General features: G+C 42.6%; 1 protein-coding gene across 1 annotated transcript; it reads right to left on the minus strand.

Moving 5' to 3' along the window:
* Positions 1 to 2: 2 nt before the first annotated feature.
* On the minus strand, positions 3 to 23,859 carry LOC135418511 (vitellogenin-2-like). The gene is made up of 36 exons (XM_064663941.1): positions 23,835 to 23,859; positions 23,258 to 23,389; positions 22,875 to 22,895; positions 22,541 to 22,692; positions 20,503 to 20,754; positions 20,192 to 20,353; positions 19,915 to 20,063; positions 19,377 to 19,527; positions 19,114 to 19,271; positions 18,868 to 19,033; positions 18,263 to 18,388; positions 17,042 to 17,260; positions 16,411 to 16,628; positions 16,199 to 16,296; positions 15,655 to 15,779; positions 14,924 to 15,025; positions 14,190 to 14,309; positions 13,891 to 14,080; positions 12,930 to 13,023; positions 11,986 to 12,171; positions 11,642 to 11,786; positions 10,635 to 10,860; positions 10,374 to 10,549; positions 9,777 to 10,112; positions 9,481 to 9,528; positions 9,243 to 9,332; positions 7,528 to 7,740; positions 7,293 to 7,435; positions 5,816 to 5,954; positions 4,972 to 5,107; positions 3,565 to 3,751; positions 2,222 to 2,313; positions 1,647 to 1,744; positions 1,413 to 1,572; positions 570 to 731; positions 3 to 428 (listed from the first exon to the last, which is right to left on the minus strand). Exons 1-36 carry the CDS (start codon positions 23,857 to 23,859, stop codon positions 289 to 291), a joined length of 5,337 nt encoding a protein of 1,778 aa, XP_064520011.1. The 3' UTR covers positions 3 to 288.
* Positions 23,860 to 25,839: the final 1,980 nt, after the last annotated feature.

The raw sequence follows: 25,839 nt of genomic DNA on the forward strand, positions 1-25,839 counted from the left end.
TCTGCGTCCGCGGCGAGGGGCGGGAGGAACCCGGGGCGGGGCCGGTGCTGTGTCCGGGGGCGGGGCCCGCCCCCAGCGAGCCGCGTGTGTGGGGAGAAAAAGATCTCGGAGGAGCGCGTTTACAGAGCAACTGTTTATTGAAAGTTCACACCCGGCCAGCCGTGTCCCGGGTTGTTTTCAAGAACTCGAGAAGGACCAGAGCAGAGCGATGTCCCGCAGGGGACGGGGCCGATCCCCGGCCGCCTGAGCTAGCCGTGCCCGCGGGCGGCCGGGCCGACACGACCCCCCTCAGGAGCGGGTGGGTGCGGGGGCTGAGGCCGGGCACGGCTGGTGCTGGCAGGAACAGGCCGTGTGAGCAGGCACCGAGCTCACCACGTCCTCGGATTTCTGGCCCAGCCTAAGCTGCCTTTCCAGGCTGGGAGCAGAGTCTGTAAACGAGAAAGGAGGAAGAAGTCAGGCCGGGGGTTTGGTTATACATCGATGTACTCCTGTGTTAGTGCGGTGAACCTCACGGTTTTTCACAGACTCACGGTCGCGCATTCTGGCTGTGTTGCTCACAGCAGACTCACCGGCTGGTACACAGTGGAAGCCCACGGAGACGGGAACAGTCCCGGTTGCTGAACAGCCTTCCACGCAGCGAAGAACTGGCTCCACAGAGAAGCATTTTGCTGCCATCTTCTCAAATCCAACTGCCTTCTCAATTTTGACAAATTTGCGCTGCAGCTTGCAAGCTACAAAACATAAGTTCTCATGAAGCACCTACAGAGTTTAGATAAGTAACTCTGTGGACTTAATTTTGTAAAATTAGCAACAACTAAGACCAATGGATGAATAAAGTGACACAAACTAAGTGAAGCTAATCTGATTGAAGTCAATCTTCTGTCAAAGGCTTAGGCTGTGAGAAAATGAGGCATATAGGGCACGGCTGCAAGAACAGAGGCTTGCCACAGATAGGATCTAGGTGGGAGACAGATGTCCAAATCCAAAAAGATACATTTGGAAACCTTGGTCAACTGACATTCAACTTACCCAAACTATGACAGCACTTCATTTTGGGGCAGTAGTGGCTCCTAGACATCCATATATCTATTTCTGTTCTGCACTGTCAACAGTCAAACTGCCTGCTTTCCATACTAAGTTAGCATCTTAGGGAGTTTTAAGTTGAACACACAAATTTCAGGTAACTACACAGTGCATAAGTTGATAGAAAAATACAACAAAACCAGAACTTGCAGTGAACTACTAAACTTGGGAAAAACAGTTTTTTTCCTTTTTTTTTTAGTCTGGGGCCACTAATCATAGAAATAGCAAAAAATGAGATGATTGTGCTACAATTAATATAAATCACCTATTCATGTGACTACTTAACTAGTTGAAGACAATAACATTAACATATGTTAGAATCTTAGTACCTCCAGCACACGAGTCTTCTGAGATGATCCAAGACTGACCAAAACTCACTGCATCCTTAGCTAAATATCCACTGGGCATTTGATATTCTCTTTCCTTTTCAGCATCATATTTTCCACAAATGCCACATGTTTTTCCAGCCATCCAGAAAGCAACCTGAATCTTTGTGGAATAAAAGTGTACATAAATTTTTTTCTTCTAAAAATAAAATCACTGAAAATAATTTTAAAAATTACCTTAAGTCTATGCCCATCATAATATAGTTTATCTATGCCATAATCTGGGGCTTTTAGTGCCAATCCTTCCTCTTCACTGCTGATCAGTATGCTTGCATCTGCAACAAAAAAGGAAAATAAGATTCCTTCTAAAATGAAGTTACTCTTTTAGGGCCCAACTTGAACTGTTTGTTAAGTTCCTGGGGACATAATGCAGGCTCTGATGTATCTTGAAATAGATGGGGGGAATGAGAAAGACTACTGCTCTCTGCCCTGGAACAAGCAGAAGCCCAGTGACAAGAGTGGCTGTGACAAGGGACATCTAGGTGCTTGTTCTGTGCGTCTCTGGGATCAGCAAAACATCCCACAGGCCTGCATCTTTTGGTTTGTGCAAAGATGCACAGGATCAGCATCTCTTTCTTTGCTCATCTTTCTTGCCATCCCATATGAAAGCTTGCATGAAGGTATGTTAAAATCATCTAATTACTTCTCAAATTAAGATGATCTTTATCTTGAGAGGTGTTTGCAGGATCCTATCCTCTTCTTATTCAAAAGACCAGAAAAGATTAAACAAAATATAAAAATGAGGCTCTTACCAGAATTAGATGTGTATGGAACATCTCTTGGGGCTTGGACACCATTAATCTTCAAATGGATGAGTCCATTGGAAACATACATGTCAACCTCACTTTAAATAAAGGAAATTAGTGTAAACAAATGCTTCTCCTTTGCCCAACTAAGCTCACAGTTTCCCGTTCTGGTAGAAACATCACTGCAGTATGCTCACATCATTCTGGCATGAATCACCTGCTACCCTTTAGGAAGAAGACCGAGAGCGCCCAGGAAAGAATGCCAGAACACAGCACACCTTTCCCTGGCTTTACTCATCTCTGAGTGTCTGCTGGTGACCAGGGTACAGGCAGGAATACACCAGGATACAGGACCTTTGTTGCAGAACAGTAATTGCTATTACATTCGCATAAATTGGAGGTGCTTTACATTTCAAAGGAAGATTGGATTCCCTTGGGGGGGGTTCTCTTGCAGCCTGAAGAGTCTGTGTATTGTAGTATTTTCTTCAGAGCAGTGTTTGCTCTAATGAAGAAATATGAAGCTCAAGCTCATCCAAACAGTTGTGTGAAAAGATCAGGAATGGTTCAGTGACAAGGAATGTCTTTATCACAAAAGATACAGTCTATAAAACAAGCACCCTTGTGTTTTTCATAAAACAGATGCAGGGAATACTAGTTTGTTTCTCTAACATTATGGCATAGTTAGGCACACAATTTTCAGAAATTAATAATAACTTGTAATGAAACCTTGCAGATCAAAGTCTATTTATGCACTTTGAAGAACACTTCTTACAATGATTTTGGTATGCGTAATCCCATACAATTTAGAGGTGATTGCTCGAGGATGAAACAAAGTGTGTCTTAAAGTAATTTCAAATAGATTAAAACATTATGCACCAATCAAGGGATGACCTAAGAGAGTGCCTCTAATCTGGGATAAGTAATACCCTTTTTAGTTATGTCCACTTCTCAACAACTCTGCTGAGATGACTATGGATTCTAATTTGTTCTAATTATTAGCTTAGAGTAAAAGGCCAGACTAAATGACTGCTATAGTCCCTTTTGTATTTATAGTTTATGTGTCTACTTAATCACTAAGAACTGAAATGAGATGGTTAAATCTAACAAAGTATTGAAGAATTTGGGGCAGTAAAGACTGTAGGTTACTGTGAACCTCAGATATATTTCAGAAGCACTTTTAAAAGACAAAGTCCCAAATCCCAGTTGACACTCTTTGATACCTTTGCACTGACATCAGTAATTTTTGCATGAGTCTTGTGCTAGTGCCAATCTGCCCTACAAATTTGATCTCCATGTTTATAGCACATCAAGCTTGACATCTGTTTTTTATTAAGTTTGCAATTACTTACTGGCTGGCAAGTCTGACATTTATTGCTGTAAGGTCAGCAGACTCTTCAAGTCTTTTCATCATCACCAGGAATTTAAGCTCTGGACTACAGTCCTGCACCAAGACATGGTAGCAATTTGCAGGCATTGAATAGTTAAATTCAACACCATCGAAGGTTGTGATCGTATTTTGGAAAACTGAACAGTGAGCTGAAAAAAATCCAGTAAAAAGTAAGCCTTCTATAATTTATATAAGGCAGGCATTCTATTTTAAATTTAATATGAATTGATTGAGAAAAAAAGACCATTAACACAGAAGTTAATTGATTCTGTAAGATCAACTATTAGATTTGTAGTAATACAAAAGTAAAACTTTGCTCATCCCCAAGCAGCAGCACAACCCACTCATGGTTCAGTCACTGTCTGAGATAAATTATGCTCACAGCATAATTTATCTGGTACTGGTGCAACTCTCTTTTGGCTTTTCTAACTTCATTGTAGTCAAAAGAATTTCTCAAAGGCTGATAACAACTCACATATCATTAACATTAGAGAAAGTTCACTAAAGTGCTGATACCTTTATTGGGTCATAATCAGGATTAGAAATAGTTGGAAGGAGGGGAGACAAAAATACCACGCTACGCTTTTCGCTTTTTCACTGTCATGGTATTTTGTTGGAAATCCTACCAGCTCTAATCTTACCAGATTAGAAATTATTTTACAACAATTTTAATTAATACAGATTAGTTTTGGTGTTTTCCAAAAAAATATCATAGAATCATAGAATGGCTTACGCTGGAAGGGACCTTAAAAGATTATCTAGTTCCAACTTCCCTGCTGTGAACAGGGACACCATTCAGTATGCATGGTACGATACTACCCCACTGATTCCAAGCAAGATGTCTTTATTACAGGATTACATAAAGCTTTTCTATTTAAAATTTACCCTAAGTAAATATAATGTGATTAGCTCTTAATACAGCATTAATCAAACAATAATCCCTTCATAATCAAAGTGCAGGATTTGAAATTAATGGGTATAATTTTGAAGCTGTTTTAGCTTTTACATAACAGTGCTAATCAAACAGAGCACCCCAAATCAGAGGTCACTTTAATGTCCATCTCACAAATTTTGTAATGTTTTTTCTTCATGAACAATCTCTGCAGTGAAACGGAAACAGATGCATTTGTAAATGGATGTATTTGGAATCACTATTTGGGTTGGAACTGAATGTCTAATCTTCCTAAGTCTCCTTTTCTTTACGTCTTTGCAGCCTCACAGATATTCATACGGATGCTTTATTTCTGTCTGAAGTCCAACTGATTTTTTAAGTGAATGTAAAATAATTTCAAGTTACATCAAAAGTACAAATCATGTTTACAAAATCTGCAAAGCCAATCAATGCCTGTGCAGATAGTTGCTTACTGACCTTTAAAACTTTCAATGAGTGAAAGTGTTACTTGGGAAAAGACATTCCAGTCAGAGGATGGTAGTGTTGAAACTGGTGTACCTGGACGTGAAGGGAATGGCAGGGGAAGCCTGATGGCTCTGTTGTAAATTGTGAGCTGAAAATCAGTCAGAAAACAAACATGAATGCAAATGCAAAGTACAGAGTAGAGATGAGATAGCATTTTCCTCTAATGTTCCAAGGGGACTGTACAGACTGAAATCTAAATTAACATCTGGATTTAGGCCAGAAAAAGAATTCAAGTCCTCTGTCTACCACATGAAATATTCTACAGTGTAACACATCTTCAACCTATAGAACGGTAGTGCTATAAATGAATTTGGAGAGTCACCAATTTGCATCTTTTTGGTAGCTGTACACCTCTCATTTTCTCGCAATCTGAACAGTTGGCTTACCTGAGATGCACACCCTCTCTTTGCCTATGCATCAGGCACTGTTATTTGGCCATCATGCTTCTCTACAGCCTGGTTTTACTATCTTTCCAGGACACAGTAAAACCTATCATCTTTCTGAAGATTTGGGGGGAGTGGTCTTTTTAATGTTATTGTTAATGTGCTGTCAATCATGGTGGTTGTTTTTGTAACCTGTTTCTTATTTCATATGCTTGCATGCTACATGAGAAAGAGAAATATGTTGCAAGATATTTTCATAGCAAAACCAGTTCCGTGAATATAATGTCCTGTGATGGCAGCTTCTTAATAGTTTAATAATTTTTTTTAAAAAATCAACAGGTTAGAAAAGCTATTAACCATCTATTTCATAAGTACTGATGGCTCCAGGATAAAAGATAGTGGAAAATAGTTACCTCTGGCAACTTAAAAACAACATCACAGGTTCTCGGAGATGTCAAAGCCATAACCAAGGTTGCCTGGTGAGAGGGACCAAGTTGTTGCCTTAGGGAATACCCAAGCACATATGCAACTCCTGGAAGAAGTGAGTAGAACCTGAAAAAAAAGGAAGTCATTAAAACAATAATCTATCTTTGAAAAAAGTGGTTATTATTTGTTCACATTAATATACCCCCATAAAGCAATATGTATTCTGTGTTGGACGTGTTTTGTGTCAGGGTTTGGTGATACCTGATGTTGTGTATAAAAGGAGGGGCAGGAAAATTTATTTGTTGGTGGGTGAATAAGATCTCGAGAGACTGGAGGGTAGAGTGATATGAAAAGCAAAGTATGGCAAACTTGTTTTAAACACATTCAGAGTTAAAAATAGACACCAATTACATAAAAATTAAATATTAACATGCTAAAAATATTAAATTAATATTTAATATTAGTATGTCAGTCCTGCAGTGATAACTTTAAGCAAGGATCCTTAGCCTACTAAGATTGTCAACAACCTGATGGAGGGATCTCTATGATTGGGTTTCCTTACAGGCTTGGGACTCAAAAATGGAAATACAGAAAATATTCCTTTCTAAAAAGGCGTAATCTCAGAGCAGAAAAAAGGTAAGTTCTAAGGCTTTGCTCCAGGGTAGTCAATTGAGTAGTTTCATCTCCTCTAATAAGGGCAGATAACACTTCAAGTAATTCAATATAGTATAAAAAGTTAACCTCCTCAGTAGACATTTGTTAACAAAATTACTTGTATGCCTTTAATGTGAAAACTTGTGTTGCATGCGTATTTAGTTTACTGAGTTGCTGTACATGTCTGTATTTCAGTAGCACTAAGAAAAAAATTAAGCTTCAATATGGATCTATATGTTATTGCAGGCAAACACATGTATGAATACAAAGAATGCGTGAATACAACAAACACTATATGTATATGGAGACACGTATGTGTACTGAAAACGTACAGTTTTCTTCAGTAAATGTCATATAATATTTGCTATTTAGTGTGCATAAGCCCTACAGGAATATTTATATCACCTGCTTCAGAAGCCAGAAGCCAAGTGCCTGCATTAGGAAATTAGTCTCCCTGTACAGTCAGTAAGAGGCTGACCCCTTCAGAGAACCAAGGTTAGGCTTCTGCTCCAAGCCTCCGTCAATTAGGAAGCATCAGGAGACCAATCTCCTAATTCAGGCACTTTAAATTAAAAGTCTATAATAGATTAGGTGAATCCCATCATCCCAAGTGGTTTTCCTGCAAACTAAAATGCGCTATGCTTTGGGGGAATGAATACACAGAAAAACCAGACATATGTAATCTGATTTTTTACTATCCTACTGATTTGATTAAGGGGAATTTTTCCAGCTTGAAAATTGCAGAACTGAAGCTGTAATTATTTGGAGCATTGACATGTGAATTTTTCAAAAACTAAAGTAAAATCTCACCATCTTGCAGTTGTTCGGACTATTGAAGGTACTGTTAGCCACTCCAGCTTCATCTGCATAGCTGGATAAGCAGCAAATTGCCCTGTTGCAATCTGAGTAGCAATCTGGTAGTCCTGGCAATCTTTACCCCATTTAAGAGAACCCTAGTAGAGGGGAATATACATATTTTTGCATAAAACATAGTAAGATCATTAGGTTTCTTTTACGTTTGAGCTGATCATTGTTTTAAACTTACTGATACTTTTCGGTAATTTATCACTGAAGCATCAGCACAGAGTTTCCATCTGCTTGGTCTTGTGATGCTTGAAACAAACACCTGTATTCTTGACCTCCAGGGTTGTGTATCAGTGTACAGGACAAGCTGTAATCCTGTTGGCTGCTTATTTTTGTGGATGGCACGAAGGACCGCAGCCAGTATCGGTGGCTTGCTGTCTCCCAAGAATTTAGGCTTCAGTCATAAGAGAGGAAACAGAGTCCAAAGACATAAACAAAGCATTAATATTACTATACTAAAATCACAGTTAAAAAGTATTTGCTAAGGAAAAGTTTCATTCAAAAAGCCTTTTAATGTGAAGTATGGGACAGCATCATAGATCATTACTCAGTCTATTCAGTTCATATGTAGTTTTGCCACAGTCTTTTGAGAGAGAGCTGTCATGACCTATGTAAGTAAAACACTTCGGGAATTTTTTTTCTAAAGTAATTTCAGTGTAACGAAAAGAAGTATGGTACTGTATAAAGAACCAATGTTCCCCAGCTCAGCATTGCTCTCTTACCAACCTGTAGTTTCACTAGTAGTCTTTTTGATAAAATTAGTTTATCCACTTGTTTAAAACCATGATAATTTGTTTTGTCAGAGGGATCTGTTCAGTGCAGTCCAAAGTGTGGTACTTGCAGGAGGAGCAGCGCGTGGCCTCGTTCGATGTTGGACCCTTGTGCCCAGCAGTAGCACCTGCTCCAGCTGTGAATGTCCTACCCCAGCTGTGGGGACGGAGCCCTCGCCTGGCCATGGGGGAGCTGCAGGTGGAATTAACTGTGGGGCAGCAGGTCCTCCCTGAGCTGCCAGGTTGGAGCGACAGAGACACGCAAAAGGATTAGGTGAGACAGAGCTGGAGAGGGCTTAGAGGGAAATGGGAAAAGAACAAGGCAGTGGCTGAGAAACCATTCAGGGAAGTAGTGGTAAAAAGAAGGACAAGAGAGGGGAATTTAAGCTGCTGGGGAGAAGCTGGGGAGAAGGTAGATCTGATTGCCTTTTTTCCACAAGCTACTTCTACTAACAACTGGGAGCTGCTGGTGCAGAAGGGATGCCTCAGCAAAGAAAGGCTTCTGTTTTATAGGCAGGTAGGTCATTGTCTGAAATGTGTGAAATTTTTCTTTGTTGAAATCTGCTCCAGATTCCATCAGTGCTTACAGAAGGACTAGGTACCATTAACTATGTACCATGCAGGCATTCCCAAATAAACACCTGGATTGCTCTCAGAGTTGGAGCCTTGCTGCAAAGTCAAGGTCTTTTCAAAGGCCTTTTACGGTCCTGCTAACATGAACAGAAGGACTCTGCAATGAAGACCTAATAAATAAAAAAGTGGCAGAGTCACCTCCTGAACTTTTACAAAAAGATATACAAGAAAAATATACCTGAAACCAGTTTCTAATCAAGCAGGTCAGCACTTCTAAAGTGTTCTCATTGTTACAGTGAATTATTTACTGAGTAACACAAATTTCAACATATGCAGCAATACATTGCAGTTTCATTAAAAAAATGTAGCCTTGAGTGCATATTAAAAAAACATTCAATGACTATCCAATGTGCTCACCTTTAGGAAACAAGAAGCGTTCAGTTTCTTTTTATATACCTAATATGCTAAATCACCATATTTTTCCTGGTCTGTTGTAATAATAACTGGAAATGCAAGGTAGTTGTTTTGATTTCGTGCAGATTAAGGCACTCACCTGAGACATGGCTCTAGAGATGCCTTCATCACTAGCTGCTGAAGAAGAGGAAGAGCTGATGCTGCTGTTCAGGATTTCCCTTCCTGGGCCCTGCAGAAGCAGAGAATCACCTTTAAGCAGGTTGCCTACCACTGGAAGTTGTTGCAGAATCAATTTATCATATTTTTATTCTCAGAGAACTAGAGTCTAATTGCAGCAAAGTTGTAGACCCTGCTCTCACTACATGCAATAAATGTACCTGTTCATCTGCTGGCTTAAACCAAAACTGGTAAACAGGGAGGGTTACCTGTGAAAATAGCATGTAAGAAGACCTAAGAGAAAATGAAGCGCTAACTTTTAATAAACGCATTAAAAATTCATTATTGAGGATGGAAAAAAGGGAAACAAAATTAAATTTTTTAAACCTTTTACACTGAAGTGCTTCAAAGAACCAGAGTTCCTCTTTCTTTGGTTCATGCTCTATGAGCACAATTTCCTGATTTACAAAAACAATCACTACAAGAAGTATAAAAAGTTCCAGCCAGGGTGAATTACCTGTTGTTTGGAATATTCACTGTGTCCACTGCAGTCCCTGTCCCCAGAGTGGTCTTCTTGGCTGCTGCTGCATACTTTACTGCTAGCAGAGCTGACACTGCTGCTGCCACTTCTCCTGCCACTGCTGCTGCTCTTGCTGCCACGCTTCTTCCCAGATTGCCTTATTTCATCTTTCTTGTGATCATTTCCAGGCTCCTTGCCATCAGCAGAGGAAGCAGCAGCAGAAGAGGATGAACTGGAGAGGTGGGGTGCACTGGGCTCTGCCCAGAGGCCTGTGTCTGCAGTCTTGTAATCTCTGTTAATCCGTTTTGTGCGGCGACGTGTTTTATTTGAGGCCTCCAAAAACAGTTGAAAGCATTATGAATTTATAGCTTGTTTTGTAACGTTTCTCTGGCTGTCAGAGAAGTTACTCACCGCAGGCTATCAAGGAAGTAGAACTTCCTGTCCCCACACACTGCAGGAGCTGTACCAAAGCTCACCTACACCCATTCCTCCCAGCCCAAATCCTTGCTTTCCTTGGACCATTTTTTCCACAGTGGAAACCCTTGGCTTTTTTCATAGGAAATATTTCCTTCTCTGATGCTCAAAGTCTCTTACCGTGAACACATTTTCAATGCCTAGAATCTTCTTCAGTTTAGCTTTAATGTCCTCATATGGAGATGTCTCTTCCTCTTCCTTCGACCCTGAGCTTGCTGCATCAATTATTTTTGATGCTGCTTTGGATCCTGCTTGAATCTCCAGCTCTATTTTGTCAATATCAGCATCTGTATGAACTAAAGTCAAAACATTTACATTCCAGGATTGCAGTGCTTGAGCATTGTTCACGGTGATTGACAGAAAATCTTGTTATGACTGTACCTGGCTTCAAAGTTATTTTGGCATCAAGTTTTCCAACCAATTTGTGCAGATAGGTATTTCTTAAGAATGCAGAATTTTGTGACTTCAGGCTGAGGCAAGTAGAACATCCCAAACTTTCAAATTTTTTACAGAACATGCGTGTGTAAAATCTTCCTGCACTGTGGTGATGTGCCTCTTCTGAACCTTGCTGATATCCTTTGGATATCACACTAGGAATACTGCTTTGCTGCATTAAACAAAAATATGGCAGATAAAGTTATTTTCCAACCAAAAAAAATTGTCCCAGTTCTTAAAATCTTTCCGTCAGTTCATGAAGAAAATAATGACAGTTCTGCTTAAGTACAGAAGGACTGCATAAAATTAGAGGTCCAAGCACTCAAAGCAGTAAGGTTTCCTGCAAAGTGCTCTGTGGAAGAGGACAGCTCTCCTGCCCACCCTTTTCCCAGCAGTGTTTCACAGACACATTTCCCAATGAGAACCTGCAGGGTTCTTTGGAGGGGCTGCCTCTCTGTACCTGTTTCAGGCTTCTAGCCTTCCTGTTGCAAGTCAGTATAGCCTTCCCATGCCAGCCTCAGAAGCTGAAGAGTACACAAGAGAATGTGCTTCTGCAATCCACTGCAGGGATTATCTCAGCATTTGGGAAGAAAAATCTATATCCTGCCCAAGAATCATATTTTTCACATTGCTCTGACTCAGGAAAAAAGCGATATTGTACAAAGGATATGAATTTCACACACCCTCCACATGACTGTAAAGAAAGAGGAACACATGCTTTCAAAGCAGCCCTGACTGCATGCAATGAGGAGAGTGAGTGGACTGTGAATGATCATGTCTCGAACCCATTGGGTCTTAGACTTGATTTGGGAAATGTCAGTCCGCTGTTGAATCTCACCATTCCTGTGCCTGTGATCTGGTTAGCCAGCTTCTGTGTTAGGTATGCCCAGTCCTTCTGAGGAGCTGCCTGTTCTCTGCCTGTCTGCAATACAGATAGTGAGATGCCTCCTTACCTTCCAGCTACCAGGTCTTGAAGATCTTTCTGGTGGTTGAAATGGCTGGTCAGAGATTCCTGGCGCTTCTCCTTTCGGGAGAAGCTGGGATTTTTTTTCGGAATCTGCTTCCTGCATGTTCCTTGAAATAGCATAAACTTCACTCCTGTGGATAAATGGCACACAAGTAACACCTTCTGACTTTGCTTACCCATTTTTGCTGGTGCAAGAAAGACAGTACTAAGCTTTATGTGGCTGCCAAGGTATGGCAAACCTTAACAAGGAGTTGTGTGCTTGTGATTTTACAACAGGGAGCTCACAATCAGTAAGACAGAGCAAATCAAATGCAGCAAGCTCTTCTGTACCTCACAGCTGCAAGCTCAGCTTCCTGATGGCAGGGAAGGGTTTCAATCTTCAAATTTTTCTCTTTCATATTTATCCTGGCATCAAATTTCATTGTAGTGTTGGCACTGAACTCTGCATGAAATTCAAGACCACTCTGAAAGTACTGGGTATTAATCCCCATCATTGCAATCATATGAAAATATGCCCTGAAAGAGTGGAAATAAAACCAGACATAATTACAGATTAAGATGCACATATTTAACTTTGAAATGCAAAAGTACATTTTCATGCTGTTCTGTTTATTGTAAGAGCCACTACTGATGGATGAAGAGATTTATCACAACAGAATAAGAAAAAACCTCAAGTGCCACTGGAAAAGGTGAAGGGATTTATCAGAATAACAAAGCTAACAAGGACTCTCTGACTGCATTGTCACTGATATGTTGCTTGAGAACAAGATAATGCCAGAATCTTGTAGCTTCAGATTGTGCCTATTTTTTTATTATTATCACTACTATTATTATCATTATTAATATTATCACTATTAGTACTGTTGCTTTTGCAGATCCAGAAGAATTTCCCTTTTTCCCCTGAAATCCTTCTGGCTTGTGCCAGGGGGTGATGCAATTCTATGCTGAAATTTTAAAGAACTGCTCATATGTAAGCAAATATATTTTTACAGCTTAGTATCTTTAGTCACTGAACAGGTGAAAACGTGAGTATTTTTAGCAATGACAGAACAGCACAGTATCCTGTGGGATACAATGCACGCTGCTACATTTTCAGGGTTGTGAAGCATCAGGGGGTTGTGTTGCTTTTTCACTACTTAACTGTTCTGGACTAGCACAGCTGTCCCAAATCTGGGACAAATAGGACCCCTCTATAATAACATGTGATCACATATGTACTTCAAATATAAATATAAATGCTCGTGCGTGTATGTGAAAATATATGTAATTTTTACTTTGGCCGGATGTCGGCATGAATATCCATCTTGGTTTCCAACAACTGTGTAGGTCTAAAATTATCAGATAATGGTGGTGACATCTGTATATCCACTGCAAAAGACAGACAGGAATTATATGAACAGAGAATCATAAAATCATAGAATATGCTGAGTTGGAAGGGACCTGTCAGGATCAAGTCCAACTGCTGGACCTGCACAGGACACCCCAAAAATCACACCATGTGCCTGAGAGCGTTGTCCAAATGCTTCTTGAACTCAGGCAGGCTTGGGGCTGTGACCACTTCCCTGGGGAGCCTGTTCAGCACTTGACAACCCTCCAGGTGAGAAACCTTTTCCTGATATCCAACCTAAACCTCCCCTGACTCAGCTTCATGTTGTTTCCTCAAGTCCTGTCGTGGGTCACGAGGGTGAAGAGATCAGTACCTGCCCCTCAGCTTCCCCTTGTGAGGATGTTGGAGACCACAATGAGGTCTCCCCTCAGTCTCCTCTTTTCCAGGCTGCACAGACCAAGTGACCTCAGCTCTCCTCATACAACTCCCCCTCTGGGCCCTTCACCATCCTCGTGGCCCTCCTTTGGATGGTCCCTAATAGCTTAATGTCTTTTTTATATTTTGGTGCTGAAAACTGCTCACAGTACTCAAGGTGAGGGTGCACCAGAAACAAGTGCTGGAGATACAATGTTTTCAATAAGTGTAGTAGTTAACACATGGGCAGTGCTTTTACATTTTTAAATACTTTACATGATTATTTAAAGGTTGCTACTCAAACCATAGTTATACAAATATGTCTCAGGTGAAATATGCTAGTTACTTCTCAAACCCTTTGGAGGTAGCTGATCATTAATGTTTCCATAATTACAAGGGTATTTTTCAAGATTATAGAGGGATTTAATTTCAGCAGACTGATCGGACCCACAATTATTTTGGGGAAACTGCTCGTTTTGATGTCCCAAGCTCACCGTCAGCCGCAGTGTGGGCCACTGCTGCCCCGCACAGCCCGAGCTCCAGGGGCACACCGACCACTGTGGGGACAATGTGCCGCAGCTCGCCCACCATTGCTGGCAGGATCCATCGCCCTGAAATGCCTCTCTGCATCTCTTCCACAACTTTTTTTACCACTGGCTGCCAGTCTGATGATCCAGTTAGATGCTGAAAACAGAAAAAAAACCCAGCTTAGTTTAGCTAAGTAGGTAAGACGAGACATGGAAGGGAAATTATTTGGCATTGCAGATAAAAAAGACAACACACTTGTCAGTACCATCATGATCTGTTGAATGGCATCTTTGTCAATGTCAACAAAGGCGATCTCTTGGCCCAATACTTTGATGTAAGCAGACACCAGAGGGTCTTCAGGAGGCAGTTCTTTCCATCCTAGAAACTGGTGGTGTTAAGGAGAGAAGGGGAGAAAAGGAAGAAGCAGAAAATGTCACTTATAATAATGTGTCAGCAAACAGTTGATCCCATCCAAAGGAGGCAAAACATGGTTCCTTAGCCAGAAAACTAATAGACACCTTGCAAGTCTGAATCAATGTGAATCTTATGTTGCATAACTGATTTCAGAGCAAGTTTCCCCATGTAAGGATGAGGTAAGGGCTTGGTAATTTCTGCTGCTGTAAGTAGTAGGTGACACCCCAGGACTCATGAAGAAAAATCTTATTCAATATTAATTTTTAAAGAGAAGAGCAACCACTCTTACAGTGTTACAGCAAACACTCTTAAAGTGTTTAACATACACTTTAAAACATTCTGGCTTCCCAGCATCTTCATCATCTTTTGTACTGTACATTAAGAGCTGACACATGTTGAATGAAAAGGTGGCATCTGTTGACAGCGAAAGTACAGTGTAAGTACATCTTTCCATGACCAAACAGGACGACTAACTCCTTTCATACTGAAACATCAAAGGGATGGCTTGGTGGGTGGGTGATGCAACCCTGGTGCTGGCAGGAGTCATCTATTGCAAATAGATCAGAAGGGTGTGCAAAGACATACCGTTTTACCAAGCTCCTTCAGTGTCTTGTATGTATCATACTCAGAAAAGGGAATATTCTGCTTCCTGATAAGCTTGGCTAGGCTTTGTGACCGGAGAGCCACCTGTAGGAACAGAGTCAGGTGTCGCAGCCCAAGTATAGGAAAGCTCAGCAAAACCATTATACCTGGTGTTACACTCGCCAAGGCCATGCTAAAGATGTGCTTCATGAAGCCATTGCGTTATAGGGCCATGTCTACCTGGCAGATGACTGCAGGCTATGGCTGCAGCTGCTGAGGACATGCTGAGCAAGTCAGCTTTGCATTAGTCAGCGGGGATAATTTTAGGGCAGAGTGGAGCTCAGCCCAGGTTGCAAAGCTTGCCCAAGAAGCTGAGTAAATGTCTGAATGCTGTTGCATGGAGCTTTGTGCTGCCCTGGCTGCACCGCTGGCTGAAATTTAATTTCAGCTGCTATCTCCCTGTACTTATGCAAAATACCCTAGATCCCATGTGATTTTAGGTGGGCAGATAAATGTTCTGCTGCATAAGCTTTCCTCTACTCCTAGATTTTCATGTCTATACTGGATTTGTTCATTGATGAATGTATGTGTCAAGAAGCCCAAATAAAAAAAGATGCCTAAGTAAAATCATAATAATTATCTAAATTTTCTCTTCCACATCCACCCTCACAGCCAGCAATGGAGTTAAACACTACATCACAGTCTAAAGCTGGCTGTTTTAATGCGATACTTACCTCGATAATATCTGTTGCAGTATTTGCATAATATCCTCTTACTTTTGTGATTATATCGGATGGAAACATGGTGCTGGGACTGTTCATTAGATAGAACCTCCAAATGGCACCAGCTTGATATTCAGCTATCACAGGGATAAAAAGCAAGAGAGATTTTTGTTAAAGTCTCAAAGGTGTCTGGCACAGCCACCTCAGGTACATGCCATATTAGATCACAAGGGGTTCTGTCAGAATTCAGTCCCACAGGTCCTCAAGTTTTCAACCTCAAGAGGAGAACTTTACTCTAGGGAAAAGTCGACACAACCCCAGGGACTGAGGAGGGATGCCTAAATCCATGTGCAGGCACCACTTTCCCCAGCAGATACCTGGGAGTCATGAAACGCTCTCAGGAAATTTTTCATGTTAGGATGGTCTTGTGCTTTTCATATGTCAAAAATGCACTAAACTCACAGCCCATGATTGGATTTTGGATGAAAATCACAGCACACAATAGAGGCACTGGGCTACGTAAGCAGAAGAAGTGCACAGGGCACTTGGTACTCACAGGAATAATCACCAACATGAATGACCTTGCTGTAACGATAGCTCAGCCTGTCAAGTCTGGGGCTCAGGAGTTTAATGGCAATGTTGCAAGCAGAAGATCTGAGTAACAGAGTTCAAATCACGTGAAGAGAGTTGACTGTGACCAAATACTTAGAAAACTGCAAGAAAAACATCATCATTTGCTGCTAAAAACGTACTTCTTCCTCTACTTACAGTTTATAGAGCTGTGGGATCCTGCCCACTGCCAAAGCCTTCATGTGTGAATATGTGAAACTGGCTACTTGCAGGCTGGGCTCTGTCAACAGAGAGCTGGCCATAGCTACTACCGTAGGAAGAGCAGGCTTAGTTTCAAACAGGACAACACAAGCTGTCATTCGGACATTAGGAGCAAGTGTATTGTCCATGAAGACCTGGAGGGTGATCTCCCTTACCTAGAAGAGGAAGATACAACCTGTGAGTAGCTCATAACTTCCTAGTGAGCAGTGTTTCCTAAAAAGTGCATATGTGCTCTGCAACGAATGGAAAAGAGAACCCTAAAGACAGACTTGAGCATGGGACCTATCACTGAAAATGAAGACATTGCTGGATGCACAGTGAACAGGGCCGGGAGAACCAGCCATTAGGAATGAGCACAGTGTTACAGTGACCAAGCAAACTCTTTCCCAGAATATCAGCAAGGGTGGGATGATGTCAGGAATTTGCACTGTGGGCAAGAGGAAGACCAGTAATTGAGAAACCTGCCCAGAGTTGCTAATATTACTTGATGGTTTTATTATTCCTGAATCACTAAGCAAACCCAATCTATACACTCTAAGACATTTGTTTAAATAATAATTTCAGTTACTTTCGCAGGGTCTTTTCTGGCAATTTTCCTCAAGGCCAACACGGCATCAGCATGAATTCTGCTTGGCAATGAAACTGCAGCCGAGGAAAATGTTGGCAAAAACTTCAGGATGCGTTTGATACTGGCTGGCTCTCCTGCATTGCCGATGGCTTTCAGGGCCAAGGACATATCTTTGGCATCAGCTTTGCTGGTGGCTTCAGTAGCAAGGTCATGGAGTGGCTGAAAAGAGCAGACTGTATTAATCTTACCAGGTAATGATCTTACAATAGTGCATAAAAATATGCCTTGCCACAGCAAGCAAAACAGCTACTGCTGCAAACCCCAGAATAGAGCTGTATTGCTCCCAGGAAAACTTGCACCATCACTATCAGGATGCCAAACATGGACCATACAAACAAGCTTGGTTTTCTCCTTACACAGGGTTGTAATCGATTTTGAATTGTGCCTTAGTGTAGGATGTAATCCCAGGTGGATGCCTGCACCAGAGAGTCTGTTGCAAGTTCAAAGGGAGTGCTGAGCTGATGCCAGGATCAGCCGTTTCCTGGGGCACCTCTGCCAGCCCTGCCAAATTGCACTTGCGTATTTTTCACTTCCTAAAGCAATAGCAAGTTTACTTAAACAGTTTTGATGTTCTGAGAAATTACCCTTCCGGTGGCCTGGCTCTATTTCACCCCTCTTTTGGAAGATTTAAACACATGTCAAACACTAGCGGGCCATCTCTGGGCTGTGGTCCTTCTGAGCAAGGAGCTGGAGCTGCATAATCCAAGGACGATGTCCTGAGTATTTCTGATGGTGATATACAATTATATAACAGGGCCTCTTTGGAAGCCCTAACTTATGACATATCTAGAGCTTTGCTTTACTGCCTTTTGAGTACATCTTTTAAGAATATTCTACCTAATGTAGAAGTAGAATCATAGAATCATAATTATTTTGCTTTAATCCTCACTTTGTCATACCTAAACAGTTTCAGGCTGTTTACAGGATCCATTTCACCCCAGACCTCTACAACTACATTTGAAATTCTGAACTGCTAAGACCTGGTCTTTCAAAGGCACCAGGTCGGTGTTTCATTCTCTCTTTGAAATTTTGCAGGCAATCACAGCTAAGAGTGAGGCATGCAAACTGCGAGTTACCTAACTGTCAGCATTGTGAGAGCTAAATTAGAGGCATCTTTAAAATTTCTTCACCTTTTATGAGTAAGAAATGAGAGTCACCTACCTGAAGAAGTTGATTTGGACATAGTAAAGTCTGAGCACAGTATTTATTTACCATGCTACCATATCCCAGGTAAACAATTATCCGATGCACTGGTACCTTCTGGATTTGGGGACAGGTCAGAAAAGTCTGCAGAAGAAAGACATATAATTTTTACTGTTTCTAGTAATTAGAGCTGGTATTTAGCAAAAATTTCACTTGAGAAGTAGATAAAATTCATTAGTGCTTTTCCTAAATGTTTTCAGAAGCTAAATCAAATACTAGACACTTAGCTACAAGAAAATTAAATAGACTTGCCCCAGTTATGATGTTTGCACTTCACATATTGGTTACATGATATTATTTTCTTGACTTTGTCTTTCTTTTTTTTGGCAAAAAAATCAACACCAGTTTTCTCAGAATCTCTGAGTTTAAGCATCAAATACAATTAAAAAACTCTTGGCAACAAGTGTTTGGAACCATTTTCTGAAACATTCTGCATTTTTGTTAATACCTCGCATTTTACAAACTTAGAATAAAATATGTTGCATCTTTCTCTTATAATCCTGTGAATTCACCTTTAAATAGGAGTGAGAGGGGAAACAAAAGGAAGAATGCTCTGTACTCACTGAGGCAACTTCCAGGGTTTGCTTGTTTGGTGTAACGAAATGGAAGGCGAGAGGGAGAGTCGCAGCTGCTTCCCAGATGTTCAGCTTCTCGTCATGAATTTTTTGCTTCAGGAATCTGAATGTGTCAGTAGCTCCAGCAGCACAGATGGCGCTTAGGAACCAAGGCCTGCCAGGGAGAGGAGGATTCATTATCTCCATTGCCCAGTATGTCTCTGATCAGAATCCCTGGCTGAGGGCAATAGTTACCTGTAGGAAAGTTCGTTGACAAACTGCAGCCATAAAGACTCAATTTGATCAAGGGTCACTACACGAAAAAGCTGGACCATTTGTAAGAACTTGGCTGAAGCTTCTTTAGTGTCTCCTTTCTCGTTATTCTGAACTAATTGCCTCAGCGTTTCTGTTAACTGTGGGAAAAACGGACTGTTGGAAATATCCATGTCTAAAATAATGATATGATGACCTGTTAACCTTATAAATAATGAAAGTGTGTGAAAGTAAGCCTCTAATACCTGTAAATCTGAATTTTTAATCCTTATTAGAGGAATTGGCATCTGGAGTAGTTCTCCTGAGAAATGATAACGAAGACTCCCTTGGTTTTGCAGCTGAGTTTTTGGTGCACTGATAGGAGTCTTTTTAACGCCGACCAAAGACAGTTCTTGTCTTCAAAGGAAAGAAGGAAATGCATCAGTAGCCTGTAATGGCACTCTGTGTGTGAAGGACTTGTACAGTGTTGGAGCAGACTGAGGGGTGCTCAGGCAGGACTGTTGCATCAACCGCAAATGGATCATGCACTTCTCTGTTTATCCATTGCTCAGGATTATCTGGAAAAGTCATGTTACTGCAGGAGCTTTTAGGAGAGTCTGCCAAAGTCTCTGAGAGGTTGGACACATGTTTCAGTGGCCCGAAAAGCAGGGCAGAGCACCTGACTGGGCATCCCAAGGGCTGTATGACAGGGCAGATCTTTCTTGTTATCTCACGAATCAACAGTAAACATGTGTTAGCCATCTCCTCCTGCTATGATAACCTAAGGACATGCCCAGTGCCTACCTTGCCTCCATGACTGCTGCCGCGTTGGGTTCATTGAAGGGAGAGATCTGGTACACCTGCTCAGAGGTAGCAGACATCAACGATACCCCGCTATCATCATACTTCATCTTGTAAGTGAACATCACCATGCCCTTAATGTTTCTGACTTTCTAGAAGTGCAAAGAGACCCACTCAGAAATAGGAACGGACTAGTAGCACAGACAAGCCAAACTCCCTGTGAGCATTGGTGCAATGTGTGACTGTTGAGCAGTGGCTCAGGGATCCCTGCTGCTCGTACCGGGGAGCAGGTAGGGCAGGGGCGGATGTATGACATTCCCACATTTTTCACCGCTTTCTCCTGGCAGTTCATCAGGTCCTTGCTTTTGGAAATGGTGGCCCAGTGACTCTTGCTGTCATCCTGGATAATGTATCTGGTTTGGCAGATGCCTTCAATCCCAGCCTGCAAGTATTGATTAAACACAGTAAACTTCCCACTTGAAATAGCAATAAGAAGGTCTAAGAAAAGGGTCTGTGAGGTGTACATATAGGCAACTTACTCTATAATGATAAAATGAGAATAAAAGTAAAATCAGAATGGAAAAAACAAACCTCCTGTAGTTCATACACATTTTGTGACTTTTTGATGGTTATCTGCATCATGTTCAGAATCCCTCTCACTAGGTTAGTGCACAGAATGGGACAGTCCTCAGGGGCAAAAATACTTCCAACCCTTCCTTCAGTGTATTCAAACTTAAAGGTTTGGCTGAGGCATGTAGCAATGGTTTCTGAGAGCCTCAAAGAAGGAATGAAGGGGTCCATGGGCCAGAAGCCATTGTGTTCCTCCAGCTTTGGTTCTCGAATCTGTGAACAAAAATAGGAAAACAATCATGCTGTTAACCATCCCTTTGAAATAGTGCTATAATAGGGAAACTGGGCACTTCCAATCCATGACCGGGCACAAGCCACTTGTCCAAAGCCATAGGAAACAGTTTCCACCTCAGACTCCTGTGCTGGGCCTAAGAAGTTTCCTTGAAAATGCAAACTTCCGTGAAGGATTTCTGCAAGAAAAATAACATTGTGTGAACAGGATTCCAAACTTCAGCAAGTCTGGTGAAGCACCAGCTGCCAGCAATCCGTACCGACAAGATACTCACCCTTTTTCCACAGATGACAAGTGAGATCTCCCTTCAGCCTGCAAGGCAGCCAAGCCCTTATTGCCCAATTGCCTGCCTAAACACACAGGAACTATTCTGGCTGCTGGTCCAGGTCCAGCACACCCCAGAGCACCAAAGCTGTGGCACAGCTGATGGGGGAGCAGAGGTGAGTGCAGGAGCTCACACATTCTTTGGAAGTGGCTGACACCCCTTTGAGCTTATCAAGCTGTAAAGCTTGCACACAAGTCCTTGACTGCTACCTAGTGGGAAGTGTGTGCCTGCATGCACATACACATCTAGTCGTACACACGCGCACACACACTTCCCACCCTTGTACATAAAAGTACATGTTCCTGCACAGAGGAAAAAGGTGTTGTCTTACTCCTCTGTTCTATTTTAGGTATATATAAGCAATGCTGCAAAGATGTCTTGCCTCATCACATTTTCTCAAATTAATTCCTACTCAAGATTTTGTCTGCAATTGCTAAAGTTGTAGCAACTTTAGTGAGGTTACACAGAGCCTGCAATTGCAGCACTGTGTAAAGTTTGACAATAGGTATTCCTTTACACTGTTTCTGTAGTATATGCCCAGGATTACAGACTGAGAAAACTCCTAGGGTGAGTGTTAGGGCACCTCTTACAGCTTTCTCCCCATGTGGAGTCTTCTCAAACCCTTTTCTGTGATCTTTCGTGCTGTGCCATGCCAGTATTTTAAGCTATTTGGTTTAATCTTTTTGATGAGTAACAGAGCTTCCAGATCTGATATCATAATGGCATTACCCTCAGAATTCTTCACATTTGAATTAAGGCCTATGTGAAAAATATTAAAAGGAAGATAAAGGAGACAGGTGGGTCTTTCTCATGTGATGTCTGAATTCCAGTGCTAAGCTTTTCTCAGGCTATGGACCAGGTTGAAGAACATGGATATTTCATACTTGAATGCTTGTTTTCATATTCAAGTTTAATGTCATGTTATTAAAACTATCTTAAGGACATTTCTTTAAAGCAGCTGCCTACCACATTTTTGCATGGAGGTGAACCTAAGGTACCTTTAATCAAGGGGGCTCAGATACTGATGGCAGCAGAGCCGGAGCAGCTCTGGCTCCCTCCTGCAGAGGAGCAGGCTGTAAGGAAGGTTGTGGCACTCGCTGTAGGTCCCTGTCAGTAGCCCCAAATATTTTGGATACAGCTGCAAAGCCCTCAGCGGTGCCCTCGGTGCTCCCTCATCACTTCTTGCGTATATAGGGTGCAGAGCTCAGTGCCCATGTCCATAGCTTTGCCCTAACTGGGAACTTGTCACTGCCTGAGCAAAACCACTTGGACTGACATTGGACTTGCAGGGGTATCTCAGCAGTGGGAAGGACCCCGAGCTTATGTCTGAGCTCTACATCATCTTTTCGTCAATTATTTTGCCAGCCAGGAGGTATGAAATGAGCATCTGTAACTATATGATGAGGACGAGTGGGTGGGTTCCCATAGCCATGGGGATTTACCTGGAGAAGGTGGTTGCTCTGAGACACGCGGCTGATCTCCAGCTTGCCTGTCAGCCTCACCCCCGCCATCGCCAAGTCTCTGTCAGGCAGTCCATGCATGATGACACTCTCATAGCTGTACAGGTAGGTCTTGCCCATATGAAAAACAGGCTCTATTAGGAAAAAAAATAACAGAAACACCTCCTTGGCTACGACTGTTGTGATCTTACTTGAACCACCCCAGCAAAGAAAGGTGAGGCTGTCACTGCCAATAGACAGGTGCAAGCAGTGGGCAAGGCGAGGCTGTAGGGGAAGGCAGCATGGGAGCTGCTGGCTGGCAGAAGGAGCCACTTACCGAGGTCCTGCTTCTGGCCCCCTGTGAGGGAGGAAAGAGAAGTATGCTTGAAAAAAAACCCATCTCTGTAGATTTTTTTTCATGTATTATTCATTTAGTCAGTGTGCTAATGGTTGGCAAACAACCAGTAACGGGCTCATGAGGTGCACCCCACACCCCCAGGACACCAAGGCTGTGCCAGCCCCGCTCACTAGCTGCTGCTTGCTTGGCTTTTCTCCTACTGCTGAGCTTAGGCACAGAAATCTAATAGTTTACAGCTGAAGCCATAAAAGGGCTTCAGCAAATGAAGCTCTAAATATCCCTGAAACCCCTGAGGAGATGCAGTTCGCTCAGCATCACAGTGGCTGTCACAGCTCGGCAGTGCTGGTAAAGCTTCAACTTACCCACGAGAGTGAGCACCAGGGTCAGGATGAGTCCCTTCATGCTAAAAGTGACTGAAGCCCACGGGGGAAAATCTGAGGCTTTTATAGAAGAATTATTAACAGGCACAGTGAATTTTGTTGAGTTATCAGTTTCTTATCAACCAAACAAACCCTTTGAGGGAAAGGGGGTAGGGGACAAGGCGATGGATATATTTGCTGAGCCAAAACTGTCACAAATGCTCTTGTTCTCACCTCAGCAGCTGAATGCCATGAAAGCCCTGCCTTTTGAAATGAGTGCTTAAAAGTATTAAAATATATTTAAAGTCAATTATTATTAATGTGTAAAAAAACTATTAATTTTCCTTATTCCCTGGAAGCACCTGGTGCTGTCGCAGTCTGTGCTGACTTTGCCCAGGTTATACTGACCTGACCATAAGACACACAGCTTATCTAACTGATAGTGCCCCAGCAGGATTGTGCAAAATGCCCGGGCAGCCCTCCTGTGACACCGTGCCCCTACCTGCCCTGCTGTGAGTGGGACAGGCTGTTGGCACAACGCTGCTCTCTGGGGACAGAGAATTCACCCAGTAACACAAACCTCCCAGACTTGTCACAAAGGCCATGGCTAAGTGCTGCTGACATCTATGCTTCCCTCACCTGCCTTTTCACCACATGGTGGAGTCCCCTTCTCTCATCAGCAGGCATTTTCCCCGTTCCTTTAGAGGCAGCCCCACAGGTCCCTCAGGCTGCTCTTGGCTCCAGGATTTGGCCTGGTCCCCAAGGTCCCTGGTACTGCCCAGTCAGGTCATGGAGCTGTGCACAAGTACAGCTCCAAGTAGCTGGAGCCACCCACACTGCTCCATCAGGAACCTGCACCACGAAGGCTAAGGCAGCCCCAGGACTGAGGGGTTCACATTGGTGCCCTGTGGCTGCTGTTTGCCCACCAAACTTCTCCTCTGTGGGTGGGGAACCAAAGCTACTGCCCAACTCACTGTGGGAAGGGACTGGATTCAGTTTCCCATCAAAGACCAGTGACTCCTATCCAAGGCAGCTTAGTTTTTGTAATGTTGTATAGGTGATTTTTTTTTTTATAATTGACAGTTGGAATATAATTTATAATGTCTGACAAACCGTGGATTTTGCTCCTGGATCAAAGATTGCATCTCTAGGGAAAAAAAAATTAATTTCAAAGCATAGCAAATCCTCTGTGTTTTTCTGGTTCTGTATTCAGGTCCTACTTGTTTTAACCCCTTCCCTTGTAAAACTCGTAGCACATGATAGAAAGCCAAACCATTTCCTAGAGAGATGCATCATGTCTTTGGAGATTTGGTAAAGGTACTTGAAGGATTTGAGTATGCAACTACTGGCCACTGGTACTTGAGGCTCAAAAGCTAATATACTATGACATAAGTCTATGCAGCTGCACAGATTTAGTTGTTTTTTTTAAAAAACTCAGCTTGTGGGCAGGGACAACTCCAGGTCAGTGGCAGTGAAAGTAGAGAGCGGCTGTGATGGCATATTAAATGCTGCAAAGCTTGTTTTCTTAAAGTTATAACACTGTATCACTGAAACACCCCACTACTATAGCAGTGACATCAAAAAATGAACCCTAACACTCCTCAAAATAAGTTCTTGCTGGGGGCTGTACAGGCTCTGCCCAGATGCAAGAACAGGGTTTCCCCAAAATCCTCAGCACTGCAGCTTGGGGCTGCAGAATCTTACCCCCATCCCACCCCATCCCTTGCTTTGGGCAGCAGATGCTACATTCCTGGTCACCCTGGCCATGCTGCTGCCACAGGGCAGGATCATCTGTGCTTCTGCTTCAAGGGCAGGTTAACCCATGGGCAAGGGCTTTGCCTTTAGGGATTTCTTCATAAAACAGAACCCTCTCATTTTCTAGGTCATTTTTTCAGTGCCTCAAGAACAATTTCAACTCCCAGCCTTTGCCCCCATGCATTCACAGCCCTTTCATGCTAGGATTTCTCAGGAGGATATAACAAGAATTAAAAAGAGAGAGGCAAAAAAACCCAAAAACTCAGAAAATGGTGAGGGTGACAAACAATTTGGCTGTGCCCAGGATCTGCCCTGGACAGCATTTCCCTAGAGCTGCACTCAGCTCCCTCCACAGTGGCAGTGGGGGAAAGGGGCAAAGGCTGGTTATGGGCTCCCCACAGCCCCTCTTGAGGTGGATACCTATAGCCCAGATCCCCCTGCAGGCTGCCCACTGTGGTTGGGCAATGCTCACCCATGGGTCTCCTGCTGGGCTCATCACACCTGAATGCAGAGGCTGGAAGATGACAATCCCCCCCAAACTGTGCTCCAGCCTTGACATGTTGGAAAGAGAGGTGTCCTGTGGCTGCCCCCACTAGAGCTGGGAGCTCATGCCACAGCCCCCCATGGAGCCCAGCTCTGGGGACCACATAAACCCCTGAATTTTGCTGGATTCAGCCCCAGGTTACCTGAAAAGTCTGTGCTTCCCGTCACTGCTCCATGTGACTTCCAGGCAAGCAGCAAAACCACCAGCTCATCGCTTACTGCTGCTGCTGGATAGGGTCCAAAGCCTGTCTGCTGCCGGCTCCCCATCACTTTGCAGAACAGGTTAC

The sequence above is a fragment of the Pseudopipra pipra genome, chromosome 9 (assembly GCF_036250125.1).
Source record: "Pseudopipra pipra isolate bDixPip1 chromosome 9, bDixPip1.hap1, whole genome shotgun sequence".
NCBI lineage: Eukaryota > Metazoa > Chordata > Aves > Passeriformes > Pipridae > Pseudopipra > Pseudopipra pipra.

Coding starts and splice junctions, on each gene's coding strand:
- LOC135418511 (XM_064663941.1), bottom strand. CDS start 23,859: ATGGCCTTTGTGACAAGTCTGGGAG. Junction 14,310..14,923: donor TGAAGGAGCTTGGTAAAACG/GTATGTCTTTGC, acceptor TAACACCACCAG/TTTCTAGGATGGAAAGAACT. Junction 13,024..13,890: donor GGCCCACACTGCGGCTGACG/GTGAGCTTGGGA, acceptor TGTCTTTTGCAG/TGGATATACAGATGTCACCA.